Source organism: Oncorhynchus mykiss, chromosome 16 (assembly GCF_057628025.1).
Source record: "Oncorhynchus mykiss isolate SJ-2025 chromosome 16, ASM5762802v1, whole genome shotgun sequence".
Lineage (NCBI taxonomy): Eukaryota > Metazoa > Chordata > Actinopteri > Salmoniformes > Salmonidae > Oncorhynchus > Oncorhynchus mykiss.
Genome location: NC_143037.1, coordinates 4,753,286 through 4,766,202, shown reverse-complemented (window position 1 = coordinate 4,766,202; position 12,917 = coordinate 4,753,286). Strand labels below are relative to the sequence as shown.

The 12,917-nt window shown below is 48.8% G+C and overlaps 1 protein-coding gene across 3 annotated transcripts in view; it reads right to left on the bottom strand.

Moving 5' to 3' along the window:
• Window positions 1-12,917, bottom strand: part of LOC110491218 (zinc finger MIZ domain-containing protein 1) — a 369,712-nt gene that overhangs the window by 41,562 nt on the left and 315,233 nt on the right. For 2 of the 3 annotated variants that reach the window (XM_036945991.2, XM_090201773.1), the window contains 10 exons: window positions 12,418-12,622; window positions 12,036-12,326; window positions 10,315-10,515; window positions 8,613-8,687; window positions 8,215-8,389; window positions 7,405-7,546; window positions 3,608-3,686; window positions 3,326-3,457; window positions 2,571-2,676; window positions 167-395 (listed from right to left, as the gene is read on the bottom strand). In XM_036945991.2, the coding sequence (XP_036801886.2) occupies window positions 167-395; window positions 2,571-2,676; window positions 3,326-3,457; window positions 3,608-3,686; window positions 7,405-7,546; window positions 8,215-8,389; window positions 8,613-8,687; window positions 10,315-10,515; window positions 12,036-12,326; window positions 12,418-12,622 (1,635 nt within the window). Of the gene's footprint in view, window positions 1-166; window positions 396-2,570; window positions 2,677-3,325; window positions 3,458-3,607; window positions 3,687-7,404; window positions 7,547-7,649; window positions 7,869-8,214; window positions 8,390-8,612; window positions 8,688-10,314; window positions 10,516-12,035; window positions 12,327-12,417; window positions 12,623-12,917 lie in introns of those variants that run through there. The other variant, XM_090201774.1, reaches the window with a different exon arrangement.

The following is a 12,917-nucleotide window of genomic DNA, read 5'->3' as shown; positions in this document are numbered from 1 at the left end:
CCAACTCTTTGTGTAACTGAGTATTTCAGATATAACATAAATAACTTCATTCAATGTAGTTTTACAGGTAACAGTGCACATGAATTCAACATTACTGTGTAAGTCTCAGTTTCACCCAGCCAGGTTAGTATCACCCACCCCGTGTACAACCGCAGTCCCAACTTACTTGCATACTGGACATCGCCACGTTCCTCGCTCACAGTTCAACTGTAAGTAGGATTCCAAATCAAAGCACTGGACATGTTTACAGTCATGACCTCTGGCTGGAAGTTGGATCCGCCGGAAGGTGATCGGACATTTGAGGGAGACCTTGATGGCCGTCTGTTCAACACCGTCCTCGCCGTTCAGAGTGGTGTTCCCAGAGGACGCCGCTACGCTGCTGAAGTTTCTCTTAACTGGGGAGACGGGAGGAGGACCACAATGGAGATGAGAGGAGGACCACAATGAAGATGGGAGGAAGACCACAGTGGAGATGAGAGGAGGACCACAGTGGAGATGGGAGGAGGCCCACAGTGGAGATGGGAGGAGGACCACAGTGGAGATGGGAGGAGGACCACAGTGGAGATGGGAGGAGGACCACAGTGGAGATGGGAGGAGGCCCACAGTGGAGATAAGGGAGATGGGAGGAGGACCACAGTGGAGATGGGAGGAGGACCACAGTGGAGATGGGAGGAGGCCCACAGCGGAGATAAGGGAGATGGGAGGAAGACCACAGTGGAGATGGGAGGAGGACCACAGTGGAGATGGGAGGAGGACCACAGTGGAGATGGGAGGAGGCCCACAGTGGAGATAAGGGAGATGGGAGGAAGACCACAGTGGAGATGGGAGGAGGACCACAGTGGAGATAAGGGAGATGGGAGGAGGACCACAGTAGAGATAAGGGAGATGGGAGGAAGACCACAGTGGAGATGGGAGGAGGCCCACAGTGGAGATAAGGGAGATGGGAGGAAGACCACAGTGGAGATGGGAGGGGGACCACAGTGGAGATAAGGGAGATGGGAGGAGGACCACAGTAGAGATAAGGGAGATGGGAGGAAGACCACAGTGGAGATGGGAGGAGGCCCACAGTGGAGATAAGGGAGATGGGAGGAAGACCACAGTGGAGATGGGAGGAGGCCCACAGTGGAGATAAGGGAGATGGGATGAGGACCACAGTGGAGATAAGGGAGATGGGAGGAGGACCACAGTAGAGATTGGAGGAGGACCACAGTGGAGATAAGGAAGATGGGAGGAGGACCACAGTAGAGATTGGAGGAGGACCACAGTGTTGATAAGGGAGATGGGAGGAGGACCCCAGTGGAGATGGGAGGAGGACCACAGTGGAGATGGGAGGAGGACCACAGTGGAGATAAGGGAGATGGGAGGAGGACCACAGTGGAGATGGGAGGAGGACCACAGTGGAGATGGGAGGAGGCCCACAGCGGAGATAAGGGAGATGGGAGGAAGACCACAGTGGAGATGGGAGGAGGACCACAGTGGAGATGGGAGGAGGACCACAGTGGAGATGGGAGGAGGACCACAGTGGAGATGGGAGGAGGCCCACAGTGGAGATAAGGGAGATGGGAGGAGGACCACAGTGGAGATGGGAGGAGGACCACAGTGGAGATGGGAGGAGGCCCACAGCGGAGATAAGGGAGATGGGAGGAAGACCACAGTGGAGATGGGAGGAGGACCACAGTGGAGATGGGAGGAGGACCACAGTGGAGATGGGAGGAGGCCCACAGTGGAGATAAGGGAGATGGGAGGAAGACCACAGTGGAGATGGGAGGAGGACCACAGTGGAGATAAGGGAGATGGGAGGAGGACCACAGTAGAGATAAGGGAGATGGGAGGAAGACCACAGTGGAGATGGGAGGAGGCCCACAGTGGAGATAAGGGAGATGGGAGGAAGACCACAGTGGAGATGGGAGGGGGACCACAGTGGAGATAAGGGAGATGGGAGGAGGACCACAGTAGAGATAAGGGAGATGGGAGGAAGACCACAGTGGAGATGGGAGGAGGCCCACAGTGGAGATAAGGGAGATGGGAGGAACACCACAGTGGAGATGGGAGGAGGCCCACAGTGGAGATAAGGGAGATGGGACGAGGACCACAGTGGAGATAAGGGAGATGGGAGGAGGACCACAGTAGAGATTGGAGGAGGACCACAGTGGAGATAAGGAAGATGGGAGGAGGACCACAGTAGAGATTGGAGGAGGACCACAGTGTTGATAAGGGAGATGGGAGGAGGACCCCAGTGGAGATGGGAGGAGGACCACAGTGGAGATGGGAGGAGGACCACAGTGGAGATAAGGGAGATGGGAGGAGGACCACAGTGGAGATGGGAGGAGGACCACAGTGGAGATAAGGGGTCAACTTCATTGTGTTGTCCTTGATGATTTTAAAAGGTTATGTAGACACATGTTGAGTTTAAAAGGTCAAACAAGATCAATCATTTAATCTATGAATCAGAGAGATAGGGTCAGTCAGTACCAGAGGGAGCGGGTCACTCAGTACCAGAGAGAGAGGGTCACTCAGTACCAGAGAGAGAGGGTCACTCAGTACCAGAAGGAGGGATGACAGTAGTGTACCTTTGGTGATGCAGTGCTCTGCAGGCAGTAACCTCTTCTTCAGTAAGCCTTGCAGGACGGATCGTACAGAGGGTCTGTGGACCAGCTGCAGTACAAACAGGTGAGACTGTAGAGGAGAGGAGCATCATCAGTTACACCATCATCATCCTCATTATCATCACCATTATCATTACCATCATCCTTACCACAATCCTCATCATCATCACCAGTATCACCACAATCATCGTCATCATCACCACAATCCTCATCTTCATCCTCATCATCATCACCGCAATCATCATCATCATCTCCAGAATCCTCATCTTCATCACCATTATCACCCACACCACCATCATCATCATCACCACAATCCTCATCATCACCACAATCCTCATCACCATCATAATCCTCATCACCACAATCCTCATCATCCTCATCCTCCTCAAATCACCACAATTCTCATCATCCTCATCCTCATCACCACAATCCTCATCATCACCACAATCCTCATCATCCTCATCCTCCTCATCATCACCACAATCCTCATTATCATCATCATCCTCATCACCACAATCCTCATCATCCTCATCCTCCTCATCATCACCACAATCCTCATCATCCTCATCCTCCTCATCATCACCACAATCCTCATCTTCCTCATCCTCCTCATCATCACCACAATCCTCATCTTCCTCATCCTCCTTATCATCACCACAATCCTCACCATCCTCATCATTAGTAGCAGTAGTGGTTGTTGTTGTCAGTAGAGTACTCACACAGCAGCAGGCGGTAACTGTGATCTGGATGGTGTTCCTTCCTGGTTGGCAGACTTGTTTCAGGTGCAGGGGCTTGTGGGACGTCTTGTTGTCGCCGCGCTCGATGGTGAGGGGCGTGGCGTTAACACTGACCTGCACAGAGGAAAGGAAGATTAATGTGTGAGTGTGTGTGTGTGTGTGTGTGTGTGTGTGTGTGTGTGTGTGTGTGTGTGTGTGTGTGTGTGTGTGTGTGTGTGTGTGTGTGTGTGTGTGTGTGTGTGTGTGTGTGGTGTTCTTACTGACCTGGACCGAGGCAGGCCAGTTGGTGTTCATCTGTCGGTCCTCGTGATGGTAACATTTAAACTGCAATTCCAGATCTGACCTGCAGGGGGACAGAGCAGTACAACCTGTCATTTAAACTGCAGCTCCACATCTGTCCTGCAGGGGGACAGAGCAGTACAATAAGTTAAACTGCAGCTCCACATCTGTCCTGCAGGGGGACAGAGCAGAACAATAAGTTAAACTGCAGCTCCACATCTGTCCTGCAGGGGGACAGAGCAGTACAACCTGTCATTTAAACTGCAGCTCCACATCTGTCCTGTAGGGGGACAGAGCAGAACTAGCGTGGTCAGACTGTAACCTTGCATTCGCTCTAGGAGAAGGATTGACCAAAGCTAGTGCATCTATAAAATGGCTGATTACAATGTACACTCTGTCTAAGGTTCATAAAATTGACTTTGAGTCAAATTGAATTGAGATTATTTTCACTGCATGACAGAGCAGGACCCTGATCCATAATCAGGGCTGTACTTTACATACAACACTGACCAATAGAGAAACACCCTCCTACATACTGACCAATAGAGAACACCCTCCTACACACTGACCAATAGAGAAACACCCTCCTACATACTGACCAATAGAGAACACCCTCCTACATACTGACCAATAGAGAAACACCCTCCTACATACTGACCAATAGAGAAACACCCTCCTACATACTGACCAATAGAGAACACCCTCCTACATACTGACCAATAGAGAAACACCCTCCTACATACTGACCAATAGAGGAACACCCTCCTACATACTGACCAATAGAGAACACCCTCCTACATACTGACCAATAGAGAAACACCCTCCTACATACTGACCAATAGAGAACACCCTCCTACATACTGACCAATAGAGAAACACCCTCCTATATACTGACCAATAGAGAACACCCTCCTACATACTGACCAATAGAGAACACCCTCCTACATACTGACCAATAGAGAACTCCCTCCTACATACTGACCAATAGAGAAACACCCTCCTACATACTGACCAATAGAGAACACCCTCCTACATACTGACCAATAGAGGAACTCCCTCCTACATACTGACCAATAGAGAAACACCCTCCTACATACTGACCAATAGAGAAACACCCTCCTACATACTGACCAATAGAGAAACACCCTCCTACATACTGACCAATAGAGAAACACCCTCCTACATACTGACCAATAGAGAAACACCCTCCTACATACTGACCAATAGAGAAACACCCTCCTACATACTGACCAATAGAGGAACTCCCTCCTACATACTGACCAATAGAGAACACCCTCCTACATACTGACCAATAGAGAACACCCTCCTACATACTGACCAATAGAGAAACACCCTCCTACATACTGACCAATAGAGAAACACCCTCCTACATACTGACCAATAGAGAAACACCCTCCTACATACTGACCAATAGAGAACACCCTCCTACATACTGACCAATAGAGAACACCCTCCTACATACTGACCAATAGAGAACACCCTCCTACATACTGACCAATAGAGAACACCCTCCTACATACTGACCAATAGAGAACTCCCTCCTACATACTGACCAATAGAGAAACACCCTCCTACATACTGACCAATAGAGAACACCCTCCTACATACTGACCAATAGAGAAACACCCTCCTACATACTGACCAATAGAGAACACCCTCCTACATACTGACCAATAGAGAACACCCTCCTACATACTGACCAATAGAGAACACCCTCCTACATACTGACCAATAGAGAAACACCCTCCTACATACTGACCAATAGAGAACACCCTCCTACATACTGACCAATAGAGAAACACCCTCCTACATACTGACCAATAGAGAACACCCTCCTACATACTGACCAATAGAGAAACACCCTCCTACATACTGACCAATTGAGAAACACCCTCCTACATACTGACCAATAGAGAAACACCCTCCTACATACTGACCAATAGAGAAACACCCTCCTACATACTGACCAATAGAGAAACACCCTCCTACATACTGTAGAGTTAGGGTGTATGGGTAGGGTGAATGGGTAGGGTGTAGGGTGTAAGGTGTAGGGTGTAGAGTTAGGGTGTAGGGGTAGGGATAGGGTGTAGGGTGTAAGGTGTATGGTGTAAGGTGTAGGGTGTAGGGTTAGGGTGTAGAGTTAGGGTGTAGGGTGTATGGGTAGGGTGTAGAGTTAGGGTGTAAGGTTAGGGTGTAGGGTGTAGGGGTAGGGTGTATGGGTAGGGAGTATGGGTAGGTTGTAGAGTTAGAGTGTGGGTAGGGTATATGTTTAGGGTGTAGGGATAGGGAATAGGGTGTAGGGTTAGGGTGTAAGGTGTAGGGTTAGGGTGTGGAGTTAGGGTGTAGGGTTAGGGTGTAGAGTTAGGGTGTAGAGTTAGGGTGTAGAGTTAGGGTGTATGGGTAGGGTGTAGGGTTAGGGTTTAGGGTTAGTGTCTAGGGTTAGGGTGTAGCGTGTAGGGGTAGGGTGTAGAGATAGGGTGTGGGTAGGGTATATGTTTAGGGTGTAGGGATAGGGTATAGGGTGTAGGGGTAGAGTGTAGAGATAGGGTGTAGAGTTAGGGTGTAGAGTTAGAGTGCAGTTTAGGGTGTGGGTAGGTTATATGGTGTTGGGGTAGGGTATATGGCGTTGGGGTAGGGTATATGGCGTTGGGGTAGGGTATATGGTGTTGGGTAGGGTATATAGTTAGGGTGTAGAGTTAGAGTGCAGGTTAGAGTGTGGGTAGGGTATATGGAGTTGGGGTAGGGTATAGGGTACATGGTGTTGGGGTAGGGTATAGGGTTAGGGTGTGGGTAGGATACATGGTGTTAGGGTAGGGTATAGGGTTAGGGTGTGGGTAGGGTATATGGTTAGGGTGTAGGGTGTAGAGGTAGAGTGCAGGTTAGGGTGTGGGTAGGGTATATGGTGTTGGGGTAGGGTTTAAGGTTAGGGTGTGGGTAGGGTATATGGTGTTGGGGTAGGGTTTAGGGTGTGGGTAGGGTATATGGTGTTGTGGTAGGGTTTAGGGTTAGGGTGTGGGTGGGGTATATGGTGTTGGGGTAGGGTATAGGGTTAGGGTATATGGTGTTGGGGTAGGGTTTAGGGTTAGGGTGTGGGTAGGGTATATGGTGTTGGGGTAGGGTTTAGGGTTAGGGTGTGGGTGGGGTATATGGTGTTGGGGTAGGGTATAGGGTTAGGGTGTGGGTAGGGTATATGGTTAGGGTGTGGGTAGGTTATATGGTGTTGGGGTAGGGTATAGGGTTAGGATGTGGGTAGGGTATATGGTGTTGGGGTAGGGTATAGGGTTAGGATGTGGGTAGGGTATATGGTGTTGGGGTAGGGTATAGGGTTAGGATGTGGGTAGGGTATATGGTGTTGGGGTAGGGTACAGGGTTAGGGTAGGGTATAGGGTTAGGGTGTGGGTAGGGTATAGGGTTAGGGTGTGGGTAGGGTATATGGTGATGGGGTAGGGTAGGGTATAGGGTTAGGGTGTGGGTAGGGTATAGGGTTAGGGTGTAGGGTAGGGTATAGGGTTAGGGTGTAGAGGTAGAGTGTGCTGGCTTTCTGTTCTACCTGATAATTAATTGCACCCAACTGGTGTCTCAGGTCTAAATCAGTCCCTGATTAGAGGGGAAGAATGGGGAAAACACAGTGGATCTGACCTCCAGGTCCACAATCTCAGGTGTAAATCAGTCCCTGATTAGAGGGGAAGAATGGGGAGAACACAGTGGAACTGACCTCCAGGTCCAGAGTTGCATTTGAGAGGTGTAGAGGAAAGCCTTACCTCCACACAAGGGTCTGGTGTACGGAGGGGCGGAGGTGGAAGACATGGTTACTGACGGCCAAATTGTGCTCCAGTCTGAAGGGCTCTAGGACCACCCCGTCCCTCACCGGGAAGGTCAGACGCAGCTCCTCGTTGGGGTTGGCTAGGAGAGAGAAAAAAAGGAGAAGGTCAGACACAGCTCCTTGTTGGGGTTGGCTGGGAGAGAGAAGAAAAAGGAGAAGGTCAGACACAGCTCCTCATTGGGGTTGGCTGGGAGAGAGAAGAAAAAGGAGAAGGTCAGACACAGCTCCTCGTTGGGGTTGGCTGGGAGAGAGAAGAAAAAGGAGAAGGTCAGACACAGCTCCTCGTTGGGGTTGGCTAGGAGAGAGAAAAAAAGGAGAAGGTCAGACACAGCTCCTCGTTGGGGTTGGCTGGGAGAGAGAAGAAAAAGGAGAAGGTCAGACACAGCTCCTCGTTGGGGTTGGCTGGGAGAGAGAAGAAAAAGGAGAAGGTCAGACACAGCTCCTTGTTGCGGTTGGCTGGGAGAGAGAAGAAAAAGGAGAAGGTCAGACACAGCTCCTGTGAGAGAGAGAGAGAGAGAGAGAGAGAGAGAGAGAGAGAGAGAGAGAGACAGAGAGAGAGAGAGAGAGAGAGAGAGAGACAGAGAGAGAGAGACAGAGAGAGAGAGAGAGAGAGAGAGAGCGAGAGAGAGAGAGAGATATAAATATAACATTTTGAAAGGTCTCTATTCCCTTGAAACTTCTGTGAGTGTAAATGTTTACTTAAGTCTCCCACGCCAATAAAGCCCTTTGAATTGAGAGACAGACTGACCTGGAGGAGGAGGAGGAGGAAGAGCGGTGATATTTGGTTTGATGTCTGGAGGGAAGGGGGGCTTGACGTCATGATTTGGAGACATGTAGGGAGGGATACTACTCCCTGGGGTCATGGGCGGGGTCGGGTTGCCATGCACCGGGGAGTGGGGGTAGTTACCCACCAGTCGAGGAGGCTGCAAGAATTACAACAGATGAAAATAATACAATTATATTTAAATTATAATTTTAAATAATTAAATAACTATTTGTGGAAACACTTTAAAAAATACAGCTATTTGAATATACAAATTTGGAATTTGTATAAACACCTATAAATATATAACTAGATTAAATCAAATGTGGCCTATTTCATCAGGTATCGTACATTCGTGTTAGTAAGGTGATCGTACAGCCTACCCCATTCATATGGCCTTGGCTGTACTGATATCCACTCCCAGAGAAGTTGGTACTTTGACCGTTGAAAGGCTCTTGCTGCAACAACAAACAAAAAACCCAGAACAAAACATTAGATAACCTAGCTATAATGCTGCAGAACTCAGTACACACACACTGTTAGTAGTCACTCACTATGGACTCTAGTACAAGTTTCTCCAGCCCTGGTCCTGGAGAGAGACCCTCCTGTAGGTTTTAACTCCAACCCTGTTCCTGGAGAGATACCCTCCTGTAAGTTTTAACTCCAATCCTGTTCCTGGAGAGAGACCCTCCTGTAGGTTTTAACTCCAACCCTGTTCCTGGAGAGAGACCCTCCTGTAGGTTTTAACTCCAATCCTGTTCCTGGAGAGAGACCCTCCTGTAGGTTTTAACTCCAACCCTGTTCCTGGAGAGAGACCCTCCTGTAGGTTTTAACTCCAACCCTGTTCCTGGAGAGATACCCTCCTGTAGGTTTTAACTCCAATCCTGTTCCTGGAGAGATACCCTCCTGTAGGTTTTAACTCCAATCCTGTTCCTGGAGAGAGACCCTCCTGTAGGTTTTAACTCCAATCCTGTTCCTGGAGAGAGACCATCCTGTAGGTTTTAACTCAAACCCTGTTCCTGGAGGGAGACCCTCCTGTAGGTTTTAACTCCAACCCTGTTCCTGGAGGGAGACCCACCTGTAGGTTTTAACTCCAACCCTGTTCCTGGAGAGATACCCTCCTGTAGGTTTTAACTCCAACCCTGTTCCTGGAGAGAGACCCTCCTGTAGGTTTTAACTCCAACCCTGTTCCTGGAGAGAAACCCTCCTGTAGGTTTTAACTCCAACCCTGTTCCTGGAGAGATACCCTCCTGTAGGTTTTAACTCCAACCCTGTTCCTGGAGAGATACCCTCCTGTAGGTTTTAACTCCAATCCTGTTCCTGGAGAGATACCCTCCTGTAGGTTTTAACTCCAATCCTGTTCCTGGAGAGAGACCCTCCTGTAGGTTTTAACTCCAATCCTGTTCCTGGAGAGAGACCCTCCTGTAGGTTTTAACTCAAACCCTGTTCCTGGAGGGAGACCCTCCTGTAGGTTTTAACTCCAACCCTGTTCCTGGAGGGAGACCCACCTGTAGGTTTTAACTCCAACCCTGTTCCTGGAGAGATACCCTCCTGTAGGTTTTAACTCCAACCCTGTTCCTGGAGAGAGACCCTCCTGTAGGTTTTAACTCCAACCCTGTTCCTGGAGAGAAACCCTCCTGTAGGTTTTAACTCCAACCCTGTTCCTGGAGAGATACCCTCCTGTAGGTTTTAACTCCAACCCTGTTCCTGGAGAGATACCCTCCTGTAGGTTTTAACTCCAACCCTGTTCCTGGAGAGAGACCCTCCTGTAGGTTTTATCTCCCCAGAAGAATGGGTTGGAGGGTATCTCTGGGTTGGAGGGTATCTCTGGGTTGGAGGGTATCTCTGGGTTGGAGGGGATCTCATGGTTGGATGGTATCTCTGGGGGGAGGGTATCTCATGGTTGGAGGGTATCTCATGGTTGGAGGGGATCTCATGGTTGGAGGGGATCTCTGGGTTGGAGGGAATCTCTGGGTTGGAGGGTCTCTCTGGGTTGGAGGGTATCTCTCCTGCAACAGAGTTGGAGGTATCTGTCCAGGAACAGGGTTGGAGGGTATCTCTGCTCTAGTGTATATGGCTGCTTACCTTGTAGTACTGTCCCATGGCCCCTCCAGGAGGGGGATAATGGCCCTGGATCTGCTGCCCACCAGGCATTCTCTGGCCTGGGTAGTTGGGGGACGGGAGTGGCCTGGAGGGGTTGGGGGTGTGGGTGGGGTACTGGTTCTGCTGCTGGGGGAACCCTTGGCCATTCGGTCCTGGACCATACTGCTGCCCTCCGTAGTTAGGCTTCATAGGGAGGAACGAAAGAGGGAAATAGATTACAGTTAAGTATTTCATCAAGTAGTTGATTGATTGGACAATTATGATGAAGTTATCAATAGACAGGCTAGGGAGGACTATATTACAATAATTACACATAAAATGTACAAATAAAGTACTAACTACTCATAATACTATACAATATCTGATCCAGGAAGTTACCATCCAATAGGAAGTTACCATCCAATAGGAAGTTACCATCTCCATCCAATAGGAAGTTACCATCCAATAGAAAGTTACCATCCAATAGAAAGTTACCATCCAATAGGAAGTTACCATCCAATAGGAAGTTACCATCCAATAGGAAGTTAACATCCAATAGAAAGTTACCATCCAATAGAAAGTTACCATCCAATAGGAAGTTACCATCCAATTGGAAGTTACCATCCAATAGAAAGTTACCATCTCCATCCAATAGGAAGTTACCATCCAATAGGAAGTTACCATCCAATAGGAAGTTACCATCCAATAGGAAGTTACCATCCAATAGAAAGTTACCATCCAATAGGAAGTTACCGTCCAATAGAAAGTTACCATTCAATAGGAAGTTACCATCCAATAGGAAGTTACCATCCAATAGGAAGTTACCGTCCAATAGAAAGTTACCATTCAATAGGAAGTTACCATCCAATAGGAAGTTACCATCCAATAGAAAGTTACCATCCAATAGAAAGTTACCATCCAATAGGAAGTTACCATCCAATAGAAAGTTACTATCCAATAGAAAGTTACCATCCAATAGAAAGTTACCATCCAATAGAAAGTTACCATCCAATAGGAAGTTACCATCCAATAGAAAGTTACTATCCAATAGAAAGTTACCATCCAATAGAAAGTTACCATCCATTAGAAAGTTACCATTCAATAGGAAGTTACCATCCAATAGGAAGTTACCATCCAATAGGAAGTTACCATCCAATAGGAACTGAATCATAGTAGATAATTTTTCATTTAACCAATAAGGCCCGAGGGGGTGTGGTACATGGCCAATATACCACAGCTAAAGGCTATTCTTATGCCCAAGCAACACAGCCCTTAGCTGTGGTATATTGGTCCATATACCACAAACACCCAAAGTGCCTTGGTTACCAACGTAATTAGACCAATAAAAATAATTGTTTCGTCATACCCATGGTATACGGTCTGATATACCACGGCTTTTCAGCCAATCAGGATTCAGGGCTCGAACCACCCAGTTCATAATGGAAATGAGCTAACTTTGCCTTAGTTTAACATCAATCGAGGCTAGCCTAATAAACACAGATAAGTATATCAATATATACAGGGAGCCATAGTGCTCGTCATAATATAAAAATAATATCTGTCATTTAGCAGACACTATTATCCAACGTGAGTTACGGTGTATAAATGTTTTACATGTAGGTGGTCCCGGGAATTGAACTCACAATCCTGGCATTTCAAGCACCATGCTCAACCAACTGAGCTGTAGAGGAGTCATGGTAGTTTCCTCCCCCAGATTCACTCACCTCTCCAGGGTAGAGTCTCTTCACACCCTGCATGCCCATACCCTGAGGCCTGGATCCTGGGTATCCCTGCTGGGGTATTCTCTGGGCAACGTGGCCTCCAAAGGGCACCATCCCCTGGGGCCGGGGATGGTTCATTCCCATGTGTGAGGAGACCATGTTGGAAGGGTTCATGCCCGGACCGGGGCCCATGTTCCCTGGGAGAGATGGAGGGCCCCTGGGACCCCCTGGCCCCTGGTTCATGAATTGGTTCTGGTAAGCCTGGCTGGGCCCCATCTGGAACGACGAAGTCATCTGCAAACGAAGGACAGGGACCAATACAATAGACAGCTGAAAGTGGGATTAATGTGAAGCTGGACGTGTATGTATGGACGTTACAACATACCGGTCCATACTGGTTCATGTCCTTGTTTTGAGTGTCCTGCTGCATGGCGGCAACAGTTGCCGTGGCAGTGGCGGTAGCAGTGGCGGCTGCCGCGGCGACGGCTGCGGCGGCGGCGGCAGCAGCAGGTTGGGTGAAGTCGCCAGGGGGACGAGAGTGGGGGGGCATGCCCACGCCACCAGGACCAGAGATAGGACCTCCAGGGTAACTAGTAGACGGGGAAACAGAAGGTAGCGTCCGTCATGATGTCAATAACTGAGTAAATAGAGGGGAGGTGAGTGCAAAGTGATTGTGTTAGCCATGCTGCATAACACGATGCATGGTTCTGCATACATACATTTATTCTATGGGGCTCCCCCGCTACACGTGTTTCAGTATACAGCTGAGAGGTAACTTCAAACTTAACCTTCAGTTTTAAGTGATTTTGAAACCCAACAAATTTGAGATTGAAATGGGTGACAACGTGGACTGACTGTCCTCTCTCCACACCAACCAGGCAGCAC